The sequence below is a fragment of the Mandrillus leucophaeus genome, unplaced genomic scaffold (assembly GCF_000951045.1).
Source record: "Mandrillus leucophaeus isolate KB7577 unplaced genomic scaffold, Mleu.le_1.0 Scaffold98, whole genome shotgun sequence".
Classification (NCBI taxonomy): domain Eukaryota; kingdom Metazoa; phylum Chordata; class Mammalia; order Primates; family Cercopithecidae; genus Mandrillus; species Mandrillus leucophaeus.
In genome coordinates, this window is record NW_012110696.1 from 1,065,225 (window position 1) to 1,077,439 (window position 12,215).

At 45.9% G+C, this 12,215-nt stretch overlaps 1 protein-coding gene across 2 annotated transcripts in view; it reads left to right on the forward strand.

Moving 5' to 3' along the window:
- Positions 1-12,215, forward strand: part of LOC105532652 (HAUS augmin-like complex subunit 3) — a 191,743-nt gene that overhangs the window by 133,961 nt on the left and 45,567 nt on the right. For both annotated transcript variants that reach the window (XM_011970856.1, XM_011970855.1), the window contains 3 exons: positions 5,373-5,430; positions 7,437-7,514; positions 8,462-8,576. In XM_011970856.1, the coding sequence (XP_011826246.1) occupies positions 5,373-5,430; positions 7,437-7,514; positions 8,462-8,576 (251 nt within the window). The remainder of the gene's footprint in view (positions 1-5,372; positions 5,431-7,436; positions 7,515-8,461; positions 8,577-12,215) is intronic.

Sequence of the window (12,215 nt, forward strand, 5' to 3'; positions counted from 1 at the left end):
CTTCACCCACAGCTGAAACTATTCCCTGCGTAGCATTTCACTTAACAACTACTGAGATTTTAACAAATGCCACATTGTAGAATGAAAACATCATCTCAGCACCTTGCCTTTCACTGAATGTTAAATAGAGGCTAACATTCAATTTTTTTAGATCATTTCTGTTTTTTGCAAAAACATACCAAGTTCACCATGAAAACAGATGCTGGGGTGTGCCCCCTCCCCACAGCTGGCACTTTCCCCTGCAGCCACTCACGGGAGACTTGGGCTGCCCAGAGCAACCCATGGGGGCTGAGCCCACCTCTGTGGGGTTTGACTGGGCTTATTTACACAGGCAGCTGAGAAGTGATTTCCACACATTTTGATGTCCACAGTAACAGCAGAAAATTGTATACCCTAGAGGATATTAAAATTCTAAGAAAAGTATTCTAGTTTGCTTCCATTTCCATAGTTTGGGGAACTTAAAACAGTCATTCTGCTGTGTGCTTGTGTCACTGTGTGCTCCCTCTGCTCGGCTCCAGAGTGCTTAGGAGACCCATGGGCATGGTCTCCGCCCCCTGGACATTGGTTGGACCTGGGAGATGAAATGTCCACGGATGGTCAACACGAGGGGACCAGCTGATGTAATGTAAATAACATGATTGACTCCAACAAATTAGGAGTGTGCTGGTTCCGAGGCTTTCACCTGCAGAAACATTCAGATATCACCATTTGCTGTCGGCCTGGGTGGCCATCTCCTCGCCCAAGGAGAGTAACGGGGAGTCTAGCCCCTCCCGGTAAAGGATGCCTGCAGGTAGTGATCGCTTCTCTATTCTTCTTCCTCGAACGGTTCTCCTGTGTGCGAGCACCTGGTGTTGGTCTGTGACAGCAGCCACTTGCTAGAGTGATGTCTGACTTCGATGCTCTCATGGTCGTGTGACAACCACACTTTCATCCACACCCCTAGTGTGCTGGGTGCCACCCACAGGCTTCTTCCACATTCTGCCTCCCACCCAGTGGGACCCAGCTTCCTCCCAGATGTTCGGACTCTTGTTAGCTGTCGCTTTCCGCCACAGTCACTTTGGTCACCTTTGGTCTTTGGTAGCTCACATGCTGTTTGTGCTCATTGCTCACGTAGACACCTGTGAGCATGCGTTTGCCCATGAGGCGTTAGGGACGGTACTCTGTGTGATGGCTGCTTGCATCACAGAGGCCCACAGAGAAGTGCAGCAGCGTTTCATGTGTTTGGAAATGTGAACCCATGCACATGAACAGACATTCACAGATCTCCCTGGCGCACAGTGCCACAACCAGCGGGGAGCATTGGCCATGGAAGGCTTGGCATGGGCTGGTACCTCCTCCAGAGAGGCCTTGCTGAAGGGCCATGAAGGTCGGTTACAGAAGAAACACATGTGGTTCTGTGGCTGCTTCCTGTCTCCTGATTTCCTGGAAATTTGCCATCAATGAGGCTGATTTCCCCTGCCTCACTCCTCAGGGGCCTGAAGTACTCTCTTCTTCCCTCAGAGCGCCATGGAGAGTCTCCTGTGACACCCTTTCATTTTGTTCATTTGAACCCTGCGTTATGTGACTTGTATGTGTGATACACATGTCACGACAGACAGTAACTCCCAGAAGGCCAGATTTGTGTGTGAGTTCTTTTGCGTTGCTGCCCCGCCCTGGCCTGCGTGTCGTGGTGCTTTCTGTGTAGCAGAACATCATCAGTATTGGAGGGATACGTGCACAAAGCACAAGCAGAAGGAAGGAGTTTAGTCAAAGGTGGCAATTTGTACATTACGTGTATTCAGTTTTTATTACTGACAGGCTTTCAGTGCTTCTCTGTCTCACTCATTCAGTAAACACGCATGTATTACATGCTTTCTATGTGTGAGGTGCTCCTGGTAAGGGGGATCCAGGTCCCCAGCTGTTCAGTGTTGTGATCAGTACTTCGTCTGAACTGAGAGTTGTCAAGGATGCTCTTCAGAGCATTGTGACACACCCCCAGCCTGCTTGCTTAGGGAGCTAGAGGAGGTTTCTTTCTTAAGGAAAGGAGGAAGTCTGCTTGTGTGCAGATTTGAAGGATGAGGAGAAGTCGTGGTATCAAAAAGGTGAGGAGGTTAAAACAACAACAAGATCCCACTACATACATATTAGAATGACTAAGATCAAAAAGCAAAAAAAATAAAAATTTAAAAACCCTTACATTATTAATTGGTGAGGGTGTGGAGCAACAGGCACTCATTCATTGCTGGTGGGGATGAAAAATGGTACAGCCACTTTTCTAGTTTGGCAGTTTCTTTCAGAACTAAATGTCATATGATCCAACCATTACACACCTAGGCATCCACCAAATTAATTTGAAAACTTATGTCCACACAAGAACCTGCACACAAATGCTTATGGCATCTTTATTTATAATCACCAAAAACTGTAACCCACCAAGATGTCTTTTTAGAGGTGAATAGATAGATAAACTGTGACACATTCATACTGGGAAATATTATTCAGTGATAAAAAGGAATAAGCTATAAAGCCATAAAAAGGCATGGATGAATCTTAAATTCATATTGCCAAATGAAATAAATCAATCTGGAAAGGCTACATACCGTACAATTCCAAATTATGTGACGTTTTGGAAAAGGCAGAACTGTAGAGACAGTAACAGGTTAGTGGTTTCCAGAAGTTCTGAGCTGGGACTTGGGGATGAGGTTGGATAAGTAAAGCTCCAAGGATTGTTTTGGGTGGTAAGACTATTTCGTGTGATACTATAATGGTGGATAGCTGACACTATGCATTTGTCAAAACCAATAGAATGTACAACAGCAAGAGTGAACTACAATGTAGGTAAATTTTAAAAAGTCATTTATGAAGTCGGGGGATCTCAGGATGGGAAACAGAATGTGACATATCAATCTAATTATATTAAATTTGTGTGAAACAGCCTCACTGGGGAAAGTTGTTGGGGGGCAGGGGAGAAAAAAGATGCTGACCTGAAATGAGTGGAGTCTTAAAGACAAAAGGCAGAAGCAACTGAACCCAATTACTGCACTCTAGTTAATAAAGTTGGTTTCCACAGGGGTACAGGTGAACAGTTCTGCTACCACTATGTACATACACTGCAAATAGTGCATGTTTAATGGTCTATTTCACTTAACATAATGGCCTCCAGGCTCATCCATGTTGCTGCAGGTGACAGGATGTCATTCTTTTTATGGCAGAATAGTATTTCATTGTGTATATTTACCACATTTTCTTTATCCATTCACCCACTGATGAGCACTTAGGCTGATTCCATTTCTTGAGTGTTGTGAACAGGGCTGCAATAAACATGGGAGTGCAGATACTTATTTGTCGTATTGATTTCCTTTCTTTTCCATACATCCCCTGCACTGGATTGCTGGATCATATGGTATTTTAATTTTTCTTTTTTTGAGGAACCTCCATACTGTTTTCCATAGTGACTACACTAATTTACTTTACCACCAACAGTATACCAGAGTTCCCCCTTTCTTTGCATTATTGCCAGCATGTTATTTTTTGCTATTTTTTATAATAGCCATGTAAATTTACATCGGGCTGGCCTCAAACTCCTAGGCACAAGCGATCCTCCTGCCTTGGGTTCCCAAAGTGCTGGGATTGCGGGTGTGATCCACTGTGCCCAATCACAGGCTATTTTTAGATTTCATATTCTACCACTTCAAATAAGACGCAAAATGCTTACACAAGCCATTGAACTCAAAAAAGGTGATTTATTAATATTTACCCAGATGCTGACCATTTCTGTTGCTCATCTCTCATTCCTGAAGTTCCAGGTTTCCCTTTGGAAGCATTTCCCTTCAGCCTGTAGAATTTCCTGTAGCATTTCTTTTAGAGCAGGTCTGCAGATGACAGACAGAGTACCTTAATTTTTATTCATCTGAGAATGTCTTTAACTCACCTTCATTCCTGGAGGATAGAATAAAGAGTTCTGAGTTGGCAGTTCTTTTCTTTCAGTCTGTGAAAGTTGTAGTTCCACTGTCTTCTGGTCTGCATGGTCCCTGATAAGACGTCTGCAGTAATGCACATTGCCATTCCTCAGCATGTAAAGTGTCAATTTTGCTCTGGCTATTTTCAAGATGTTTTTTCAATTATAGTTTTTCAGCAGTTTGATTATGATGTTTCTGGGCCTGGTTATCTTTTAATTTACCATATTTAGGGTCGTTCAGCTTCTCAAATTGGAAAAAGTATGTCTTTCACTAAATTTCAGAATTTGAAGGCATTATTTCTTTAAGAAAATATTTTTCTGCACAATTCTCTTTCTTTTCTCCAGGAACTAAGAGAACACAATTTGATATTGTCTTTTGATACTAGCCCACAGATCCCTGAGTCTTTGTTTATTGTTCCTCCCTTCTTTAGATTGAATCATTTCTATTGATCTCTCTTCAAATTCAATAGCTGTTTTCTCTGTCATCTCTACACTATTATTGAGCTTTTCCTGTAAATATTGGGTATTTTTTGAGGTATCATGTGATTTTAATGTATAGAAAACTTGAGAGCCACTGACTTAATTCTCCAAGGCCTTCGCATCCTCATCTTTAAAAAATGAGGAGGACAATGTGGCCTTACCACTTCCCAGGGTTTCTAGGCGGAACTAAGGAGCATCGCTGTAAGACTCCGGGACTTTGATGCTTGGCGCAATTCGTCAGATTTAGCCAGGGAGTCAAGACTAACTAATAATGCCCAGGGAGTTCTATTCCCAGACATAGCAGGGTATTATTGTTCAAGATACTACCAAGAATCCAAAAGATGTTGTGACAGAAATTCTCATGATTTGAATAGTTGAAACGGGCTAGAAGCATGTGAACCATTGCACATTGTCCAAGTTGTAAAAGTGGGAAGGTGCTTGACAAATGACCCTAAGAGTTTGCAGGGGACGCAGCACAAGCCACTAAGTTTAGGACAGGCTGAGACAGAGGCAGGTACCAAGTGCCAGGACCTGTGAGGGAGGGCAATGACCAGCATCAAAGAGACCAGAATTTTCATCTTAAAATATGTTCTCAAGTAAAAGTACAATGTACAAATTTGACCAAAACCTACCATCAGCATATGTTGTAGGAATTTTTAAGTTAGCTGAGTTCATAATTTGGGCTGCTGTAAAAAGAATGTACATAATTATGTTAAGAGTCACACAGGCTGGAGTCAAAAGGAATTGTTCTCAAATCTGCTAAGTACATTTAGTGGTATATTCACCAAAATTATGTTTGATATTAGACAATTGTATTAAGTATTAATGTGCTTATGCATGATACATTGGCTTACTTGTTTTAATGTTTAATAAAATGTGATACCCATTAAATATCCTAAATGGTACAGATTAAGAGTAGATGTTTTAACTAAAGCTAGTCTCTTATTATTAACAGAATATCCAAGGTATCTCCAAGCACCCAATTCAGATTACTAAACCTAAGAATTTTAAAGGTAACTCATTTCTTACTATCTTGCTAAATAAAGTCTTGGGTAATTGTTTTATGAGACAGGGTGTCACTCTGTCACCCAGGTTGAAGTACAGTTGTGCGATCATGGCTCACTGCAGCCTTGACCTCCTAGACTCAGGTGATTCTCCCACCTCAATCTCCTAGGTAGCTGGGCCTACAGGCGTGCACCACCATACCCGGCTAATTTGTGTGTGTGTGTATTTTTTGTAGAGATGAGGCTTTGCCATGTTGCCAAAGCTGGTCTCAAACTCCTGGGCATAAGTGATCCTCCCACCTCAGCCTCCCAAAGTGCTGGGATTACAGGTGTGAGCCACTGTGCCGTTTTTAAAATTTTTAAAAAGGTTACTTGTCATTGATTTTCTGTAGAACTAACTGCTTCACCTTCCTGAAGTTCTTTGTATTTGCATCACCAGGATTTAAATATACATTGAAAAAATAAAAAACAGCTAAAGTGATATGGTACCTCCCTGTTAGCAGTTTACAAGTGGAAATAGATGATAATTATATCAGGAAAGTAGCTTTCCTCCTACCATCTCTCCCCCACCAGCCTCCCAATAAAGAAAAAACAAATATATAATAGCACTGGTGCTTATTAAAGTCTGAACACTACTGGAAATGTTTATAAAAGCACACTAACACTCTTAAAAAGAGTCTAAGAGCACATTATAAAGCACACTAACACTCGTCTTTCTTTTAAACTATTCTGCTGTAATGCTGATGGGTACATTTCTAAAAAAGAAAAAGTTCAAATCTGAGCAAATGAGAGTTCTGCTGCCCATGCCCTGTACACGTCCTCCCCTTGGCAGTGGTGCTCCTGCCCTTCTCTCGGGGGCCCTGCTGTGCAAGAAGGTCCTGGCAAAGCAGTGAAACCCAATGAGCAGTCTTGTCTCTTCTCTCCTCTCCCCTCCCCTCCCCTCCCCTCTTCTCTCCTCTCCTCTTCTCTTCTCTTTTTTGAGACAGAGTCTCGCTCTGTTGCCCAGGCTGGAGTGCAATGTCATCATCTCAGCTCACTGCAACTCCGCCTCCTGGGTTCAAGCGATTCTCCTGCCTCAGCCTCCCTAGTAGCTGGGATTACAGGCATACACCACCACGGCGAGCTAATTTTTTGCATTTTTAGTAGAGATGAGGTTTCATCATGTTGCCCAGGCTGGTCTCAAACTCCTGGGCTCAAGTGATCTTCCCACCTTGGCCTCCCAAAGTGCTGGGATTACAGGTGTGAGCTACTGCTCCCCACCCCGATGAGCAGTCTTTTCTAAAATACATGTGACTGCCCTGAAATAGGGTCCATGGAGAGGGATCCTGAGCAGCTTCATCCCCTGCTGCCCCTTTAAAATGTCTTCAGTGGGAAAATCACAATTGTGCTTCCCACATAGACCTTCAATCAGTGAGGCTCAGAGAGTTTCAAGATTGCTTTTACTGGAATGCATTCAGTTGTCAACATTTGACTTTTTCTTTTCTTCACTAAGAATTCTAGACAAAACAGAAAATTTTAAAAAGACAGAAAACCTAGTTAACTTTCAGTAGTAATATGTTATTTTTAAGTTACATTAATAAGGCCAGGCACCATGGCTCACACCTGTAATCCTAGTACTTTGGGGGGCCAAGGCAGGAGGATTGCTTAAGTCCGGGAGTTTGAGACTAGCCTGGGCAACATAGTGAGACCCTGTCTCTATAAGAAACTTAAAAATGAGCTGGTGATGGCGGTGTGCACCTGTAGTCCCAGCTTGCTTTGGGAAGTTGAGGCAGGAATATTGCTTAAGCCCTGGAGTACAAGGCTGCAGTGAGCTATGATTGTGCCACCGCACTCCAGCCTGGGCAACAAAGTGAGACCCCCATCTCTAAAAAAAATTAAATTCATAAAAATATTCAGAAAAATTTAAAATCTTAACTCTTGACTTTAGAATAATATTCAAATAATATTGTATTGAGGAATAGCTATGAGTCAGTTCATGACCAAAGTCACTAAATGCTCTTGAAATAACAATTCAGGTAAAGAAGACGAAATTCTCACGATCTCCCCGAGGGCCATGTTTGTTTCATCCAAAGGCCACACCTTTCTAGCAGCAGGTACGTTTCTGTAGCTTACTTTATGCATTTTCATAGAGTTCAATGGTTTAGAAATTGAACAATTCAAAGGTACTTATGGAATTCATTCTTTCAAATAAATTCTTTTTTTTTTTTTTTTTTTTTTTTTGAAACAGCGTCTCGCTCTTGTGGCCCAGCCTGGAGTGCAATGGTGCGATCTTGGCTCACTGCAACCTCTGCCTCCTGGGTTCAAGCGATTCTCCTGCCTCAACCTCCCAAGTAACTGGGATTACAGGTGTGCACCACCACGCCTGGCTAATTTTTGTATTTTTAGTAGAGACAGGGTTTCACCGTGTTGGTCAGGCTGGTCTCGAACTCCTGACCTCAGGTGATCTGCCCACCTTGGCCTCCCAAAGTACTGGGATTACAGGCATAAGCCACTGCAGCCGGCCTCTTTCAAATAAATTCTAAGGCACAGTACATAATAACAAGTTTTGCTTCCAGTGTCCCCTCATCACCATATCTAAATCCCAGATACCCTTGGTCCCCACCCCCGTGCTTTGTCTGCCCTGCTCTTTGCGGCCTTGCCCGGCCCTGCTTCTCCCAGCTCAGTATCACCTCCACTCCAGGCCCTTGCCCAGCCATTCCTCTTCCCCAGAGACCATCTTAGTGCACTCCTTTGCCTCCTCCATGCCTTTGCTCAATGTCACTTTGTTGATGAGGCCTAGAAGGTAACTGGTCATCCTATTTATAACAACAACTCCCCTCCACGCACACACTCTCACTCACTCCTGAGCCTCCTCACCTTGTGCGAGCCTCCCCATTTCATTTCTCACCTCCTGACACTGAGGCCAGAAGACCCTGGGAGATGGGAGGGGGGACGTGGACCTTGGGCTACAGTCAGGAGAGTCTGAGGGTGGCCAGGGTGGGCAGCAACCACGAGGAACATTGCTGGCAAATTCTAAATTAATGCAGAACTGTATCCACAGACTTTTCACAGATTGAATTGCGCATTCTTGCACATTTATCTGGGGATCCAGAACTTCTGAAGTTATTCCAGGAATCTGAAAGAGATGATGTATTTTCTACTCTGACTTCACAGTGGTAAGCTATGTGAACTCACAATATTATCAGATCTGCAGGAAGGCCAATATGAGTTTAAAAGCCTGAATTATTCCAAGGTTACTTTCATAAGACAGAAATTATATATTTTTTTTGTGTATGTGGCTAGTAGTTAATCATTTTGAAAAGAAGAGTAGATAACTAGGATGCCATGAGTTACCTAATTGTGAAAGAAGGGATGATTCTTCTCCACTAAAAAAAAAGTCCATTCCTAGAAACTATAACAGAAATGATAAAATAACCAGCGAGTCCTGCACCCTACAGGCGAGCAACATGGAAAGAGTGAGCCCACGGTGCTGGCTGTGAGCCGCTGCCCTCCGAGGAGAGCAAGGTGCTTGCTGCGCACTCACACCCCAGCCCGTCTGTGGGCCAGGGGCTTCTTGAGCTGCAGGTGAAAGACCCTGCCTGAGTGGCTTACACTCTTGGAGAATTCCAGAGGCAGATGGGCTCGGGTTTTGTTGGGCAGCTTGGCAGGGTCGTCCCAGGCCCGTCCTTCTGCATCATATTCTCAGGACGTTGGCTTCTCTTCCTCCTTGTGGAATACCTGCTTCAGTCTCCAAAGCAGGATGGAGCGACAGGTGCGAGGCTCTCCTCTCACCCCTCTCCTCTGCCCAGGAAAGTCAAGGGGCTCTTGCAGAGCCCAGTGCAGACAACAGCTACACCCCACTTTCTAGAGCAGGTCATGCAGCTGCACCAGCTGCAAGGGAGGTGGAGAGATTCTACTCCAGATAAAGGAGGAGTGATTATTGTGTTAGGTGTATACATGGCAGGTGTCCACCGGGCCAGGCGCATCAGTGCCCCTTTGAGGAGGGGAGGGGGAGGGTGTGCTGGCTGCTGGAAGGTCCCTGTGTCTGAGTCACCGTCCCCTTCCTCAGCAGCTGCAGGCGCCACCTTCCCATCACCTTGGGCCTCTTCTGCTCCCCCTGCAGCCCCCTCACCCCTCCCTACCCTTCCCCTCCCAGCTCATCTCCTGACACCTGTTCACCCTCACGACGTCACACAGAAAGGCTGCCCAGCACCTACGGGGTGGGAGATGAGGAAGCGGATCGGGGGATCCCTCAGGGGTGGAAGCCAGAGGGGAGAAGTCAGAGGAACAGAGTCCTAAGCAGGTGGGGGGGGGTTCTGTCCCCTCACTAGGCCGGCCCCCTGCATTCCCTGCGTTCTTAAGCCCCTGCACTCCCCTCCCCATGTGCTGTCTCTGCCTCTGTCTTTGCTGAAGGCAGGGGGACCTGCAAGGGCTCTGGCTGCTTTCTGGCCTGGTTGCCACCCACTCTCCCTGTGCTCCCTCTTCAGCCACCCTGGCTGGTCTTGAGCACACCAGTTACCCACCTCACTCCGGCCTTTCCTGCCCTGGGGCTCAGGAAGCTCTTTCCCCAAATGTCCGTGTGTCTCCCTCCACCACCTTATCCAAGTGGGCCCTCCCGGCATCTCCTCAGGGCCCTCCCCTGACCACCCTCCCCTGATGCTGGGCACACTGCCACTCCTCTCTGGTCTCCACTCGTCTCTGGTGCGATGCACATTCTCATGTATTGCTCTACTGTTCATCCTGCTGCAGCATCAGCGCCCAGGGGCCGAAACCTCATCCACTCTGGTCCCTACTGTGCTCCACAAAGGGTGGGGACTCACAAAGGATTTGTCAAATAAACGAACAAATAGTATAGAACTCAAACTTGCGTTTGAATTAGAAAATCTCTCCAAAAAGGCTACCACCACAGGACTCTTACTTGAATGACAAAATTCAGGAAGAAATATTTTATATACCAGGAGCAGAGGATTGAGAATGTTACTGTACACTCAACTGGACTTTGGAGTAGCTGTGAAATTGTGTTTATAGTGACAGCAGGAAAAGTGAGAAAAGCAAAAAATAATGAAGTGTTTGCCCAGCCCAGGAAGAGGCACTGTACTGGGTGGATGTGACGAGCATGGCACATGGTGGGGTCCAGGGCAGCAGGAGCCAAGGCCAGCTCTTGAGCACTGGGTCCTGCCTCTCACCCCATATCCAGGACATCTTCTTGTTCTCTCCCATCCTCTTCCCTCATCCTCAGACCCTGCACCCTACCCTCTGTGACCCGGTCCTTTCACACGAGTGACCTCCACCCCAGTCAGGGCCCACTCTGGGACTCCAGCTCTCCACTTCTGAATGCCCAGATCTGCACCGGGTCCTCGCTAGCCTCACTCACAACTCTGCCAGTGGCCTTCCTCCTGGCATCTCTTTCCAGGTCTGTCACTTAGCCAGTCTTGCCTGTACCCCACTGAGCTCCAAAAGCACGGAGACCCAGTCAGTTCCAGCTCCTCCTGGGCACTCCGGAAAGGTCCCAGGATGGATCCCAGGACACACACAGACCCATTCTTCTCTCTGCTCAGCCCCATCAGCTGCCCCCTTAGGAAGCTGTGCTCCTCTGACTTCTCCCTGCTCTCTGGCTTCCAGCCCTGAGTGATTCCCATTACTTACTTGCTCACCACTTACCCCACCCCAGGTGCTGGAAGAAGTTGCAAGGTGGTGGCAGCTGAGTCCAATAGAAATTCAGGCCGTGTGGACTCAGAGAAGCCCTTAATATTCTCGACTTCCTGTCTTCTCTTGTTGCTCCAGACTTTTTTGATCTCCCACAAATAACTACTATTCTCTCTTAATCTCCAAAAAGAACCTCCCCTCTTACTTAAATGACAAAGTAGAAAGCCTAAGACAGGGGCTTCTGAACTCCCTTCCACCCTGCCTCAGTGTCTCCATGTACCCTCCTCCCTCTCTCCAATGGCTCCTGTCTCAAAGGAGGGAGCTTCTCTATTGCCAGGATAAGGAGTGTGCCGTGTAGATCTCCAGGAGTTGCCACGTGTCTAGACCTGTGTGCCTGGTTCCTCCCACAGCTGTGCGGTGTACAACCAGCCCAGCCTTACATGGCAGCCTTCATCCATATTCCTTTTATTTTCCATGTTTACTCTAGCATTGTTAATATATCCTTGTTGATTTCCTCATTCCCCTCTACTGGAGGACAAAAAACCTGCTTTAGGATTCCCCTAAATAGAACCCTAGAAAGAAATCCTATCTTCAACCTGGTTGAAGACCTCGTTTATCGCTTATACAAAAGAAATCTACACTTACTCCCTATACTTTCTCACTGCCAGCTCTTTCTTGCTTCTTAAAACAAACTTTCATTTTACCTACATAGGGCTTTATTTGTATTTGAAGCCCGGAACTCCTCACATCTAAGACAATGATTGCCTCCAGGATGTTTCTGGCTCCAAGGTCCAGGGCCAGCAACAGCAGCGAGACCCCACCCCCAGCAAGGGACAAGTCAGAGACTGCACAGGGTCTTTGTGGGTGTGCGGCAGCCCTGGTCCCTGCCTGTCCCGGTGCTTTCTCCTGGTCTCTGTGCCCCCGCTCCTGGGAAAACATCCTTCTCCCAAGCTCTCACCATCTTTTAAAATCAAGATATAATTCACAGACCATAGAATTCACCCTTTTAAGGTTACAATTGGCCTGGCACAGTGGCTCATGCCCATAATCCCAGCATTTGGGGAGGCAAAGAGGAGAGGATCACTTGAGGCCAGGAGTTTGAGTCCAGCCTGGGCAACATTGCAAGACTCCCATCTCTACAAAAATAATTTTTAAAAAATTAGCCAGGT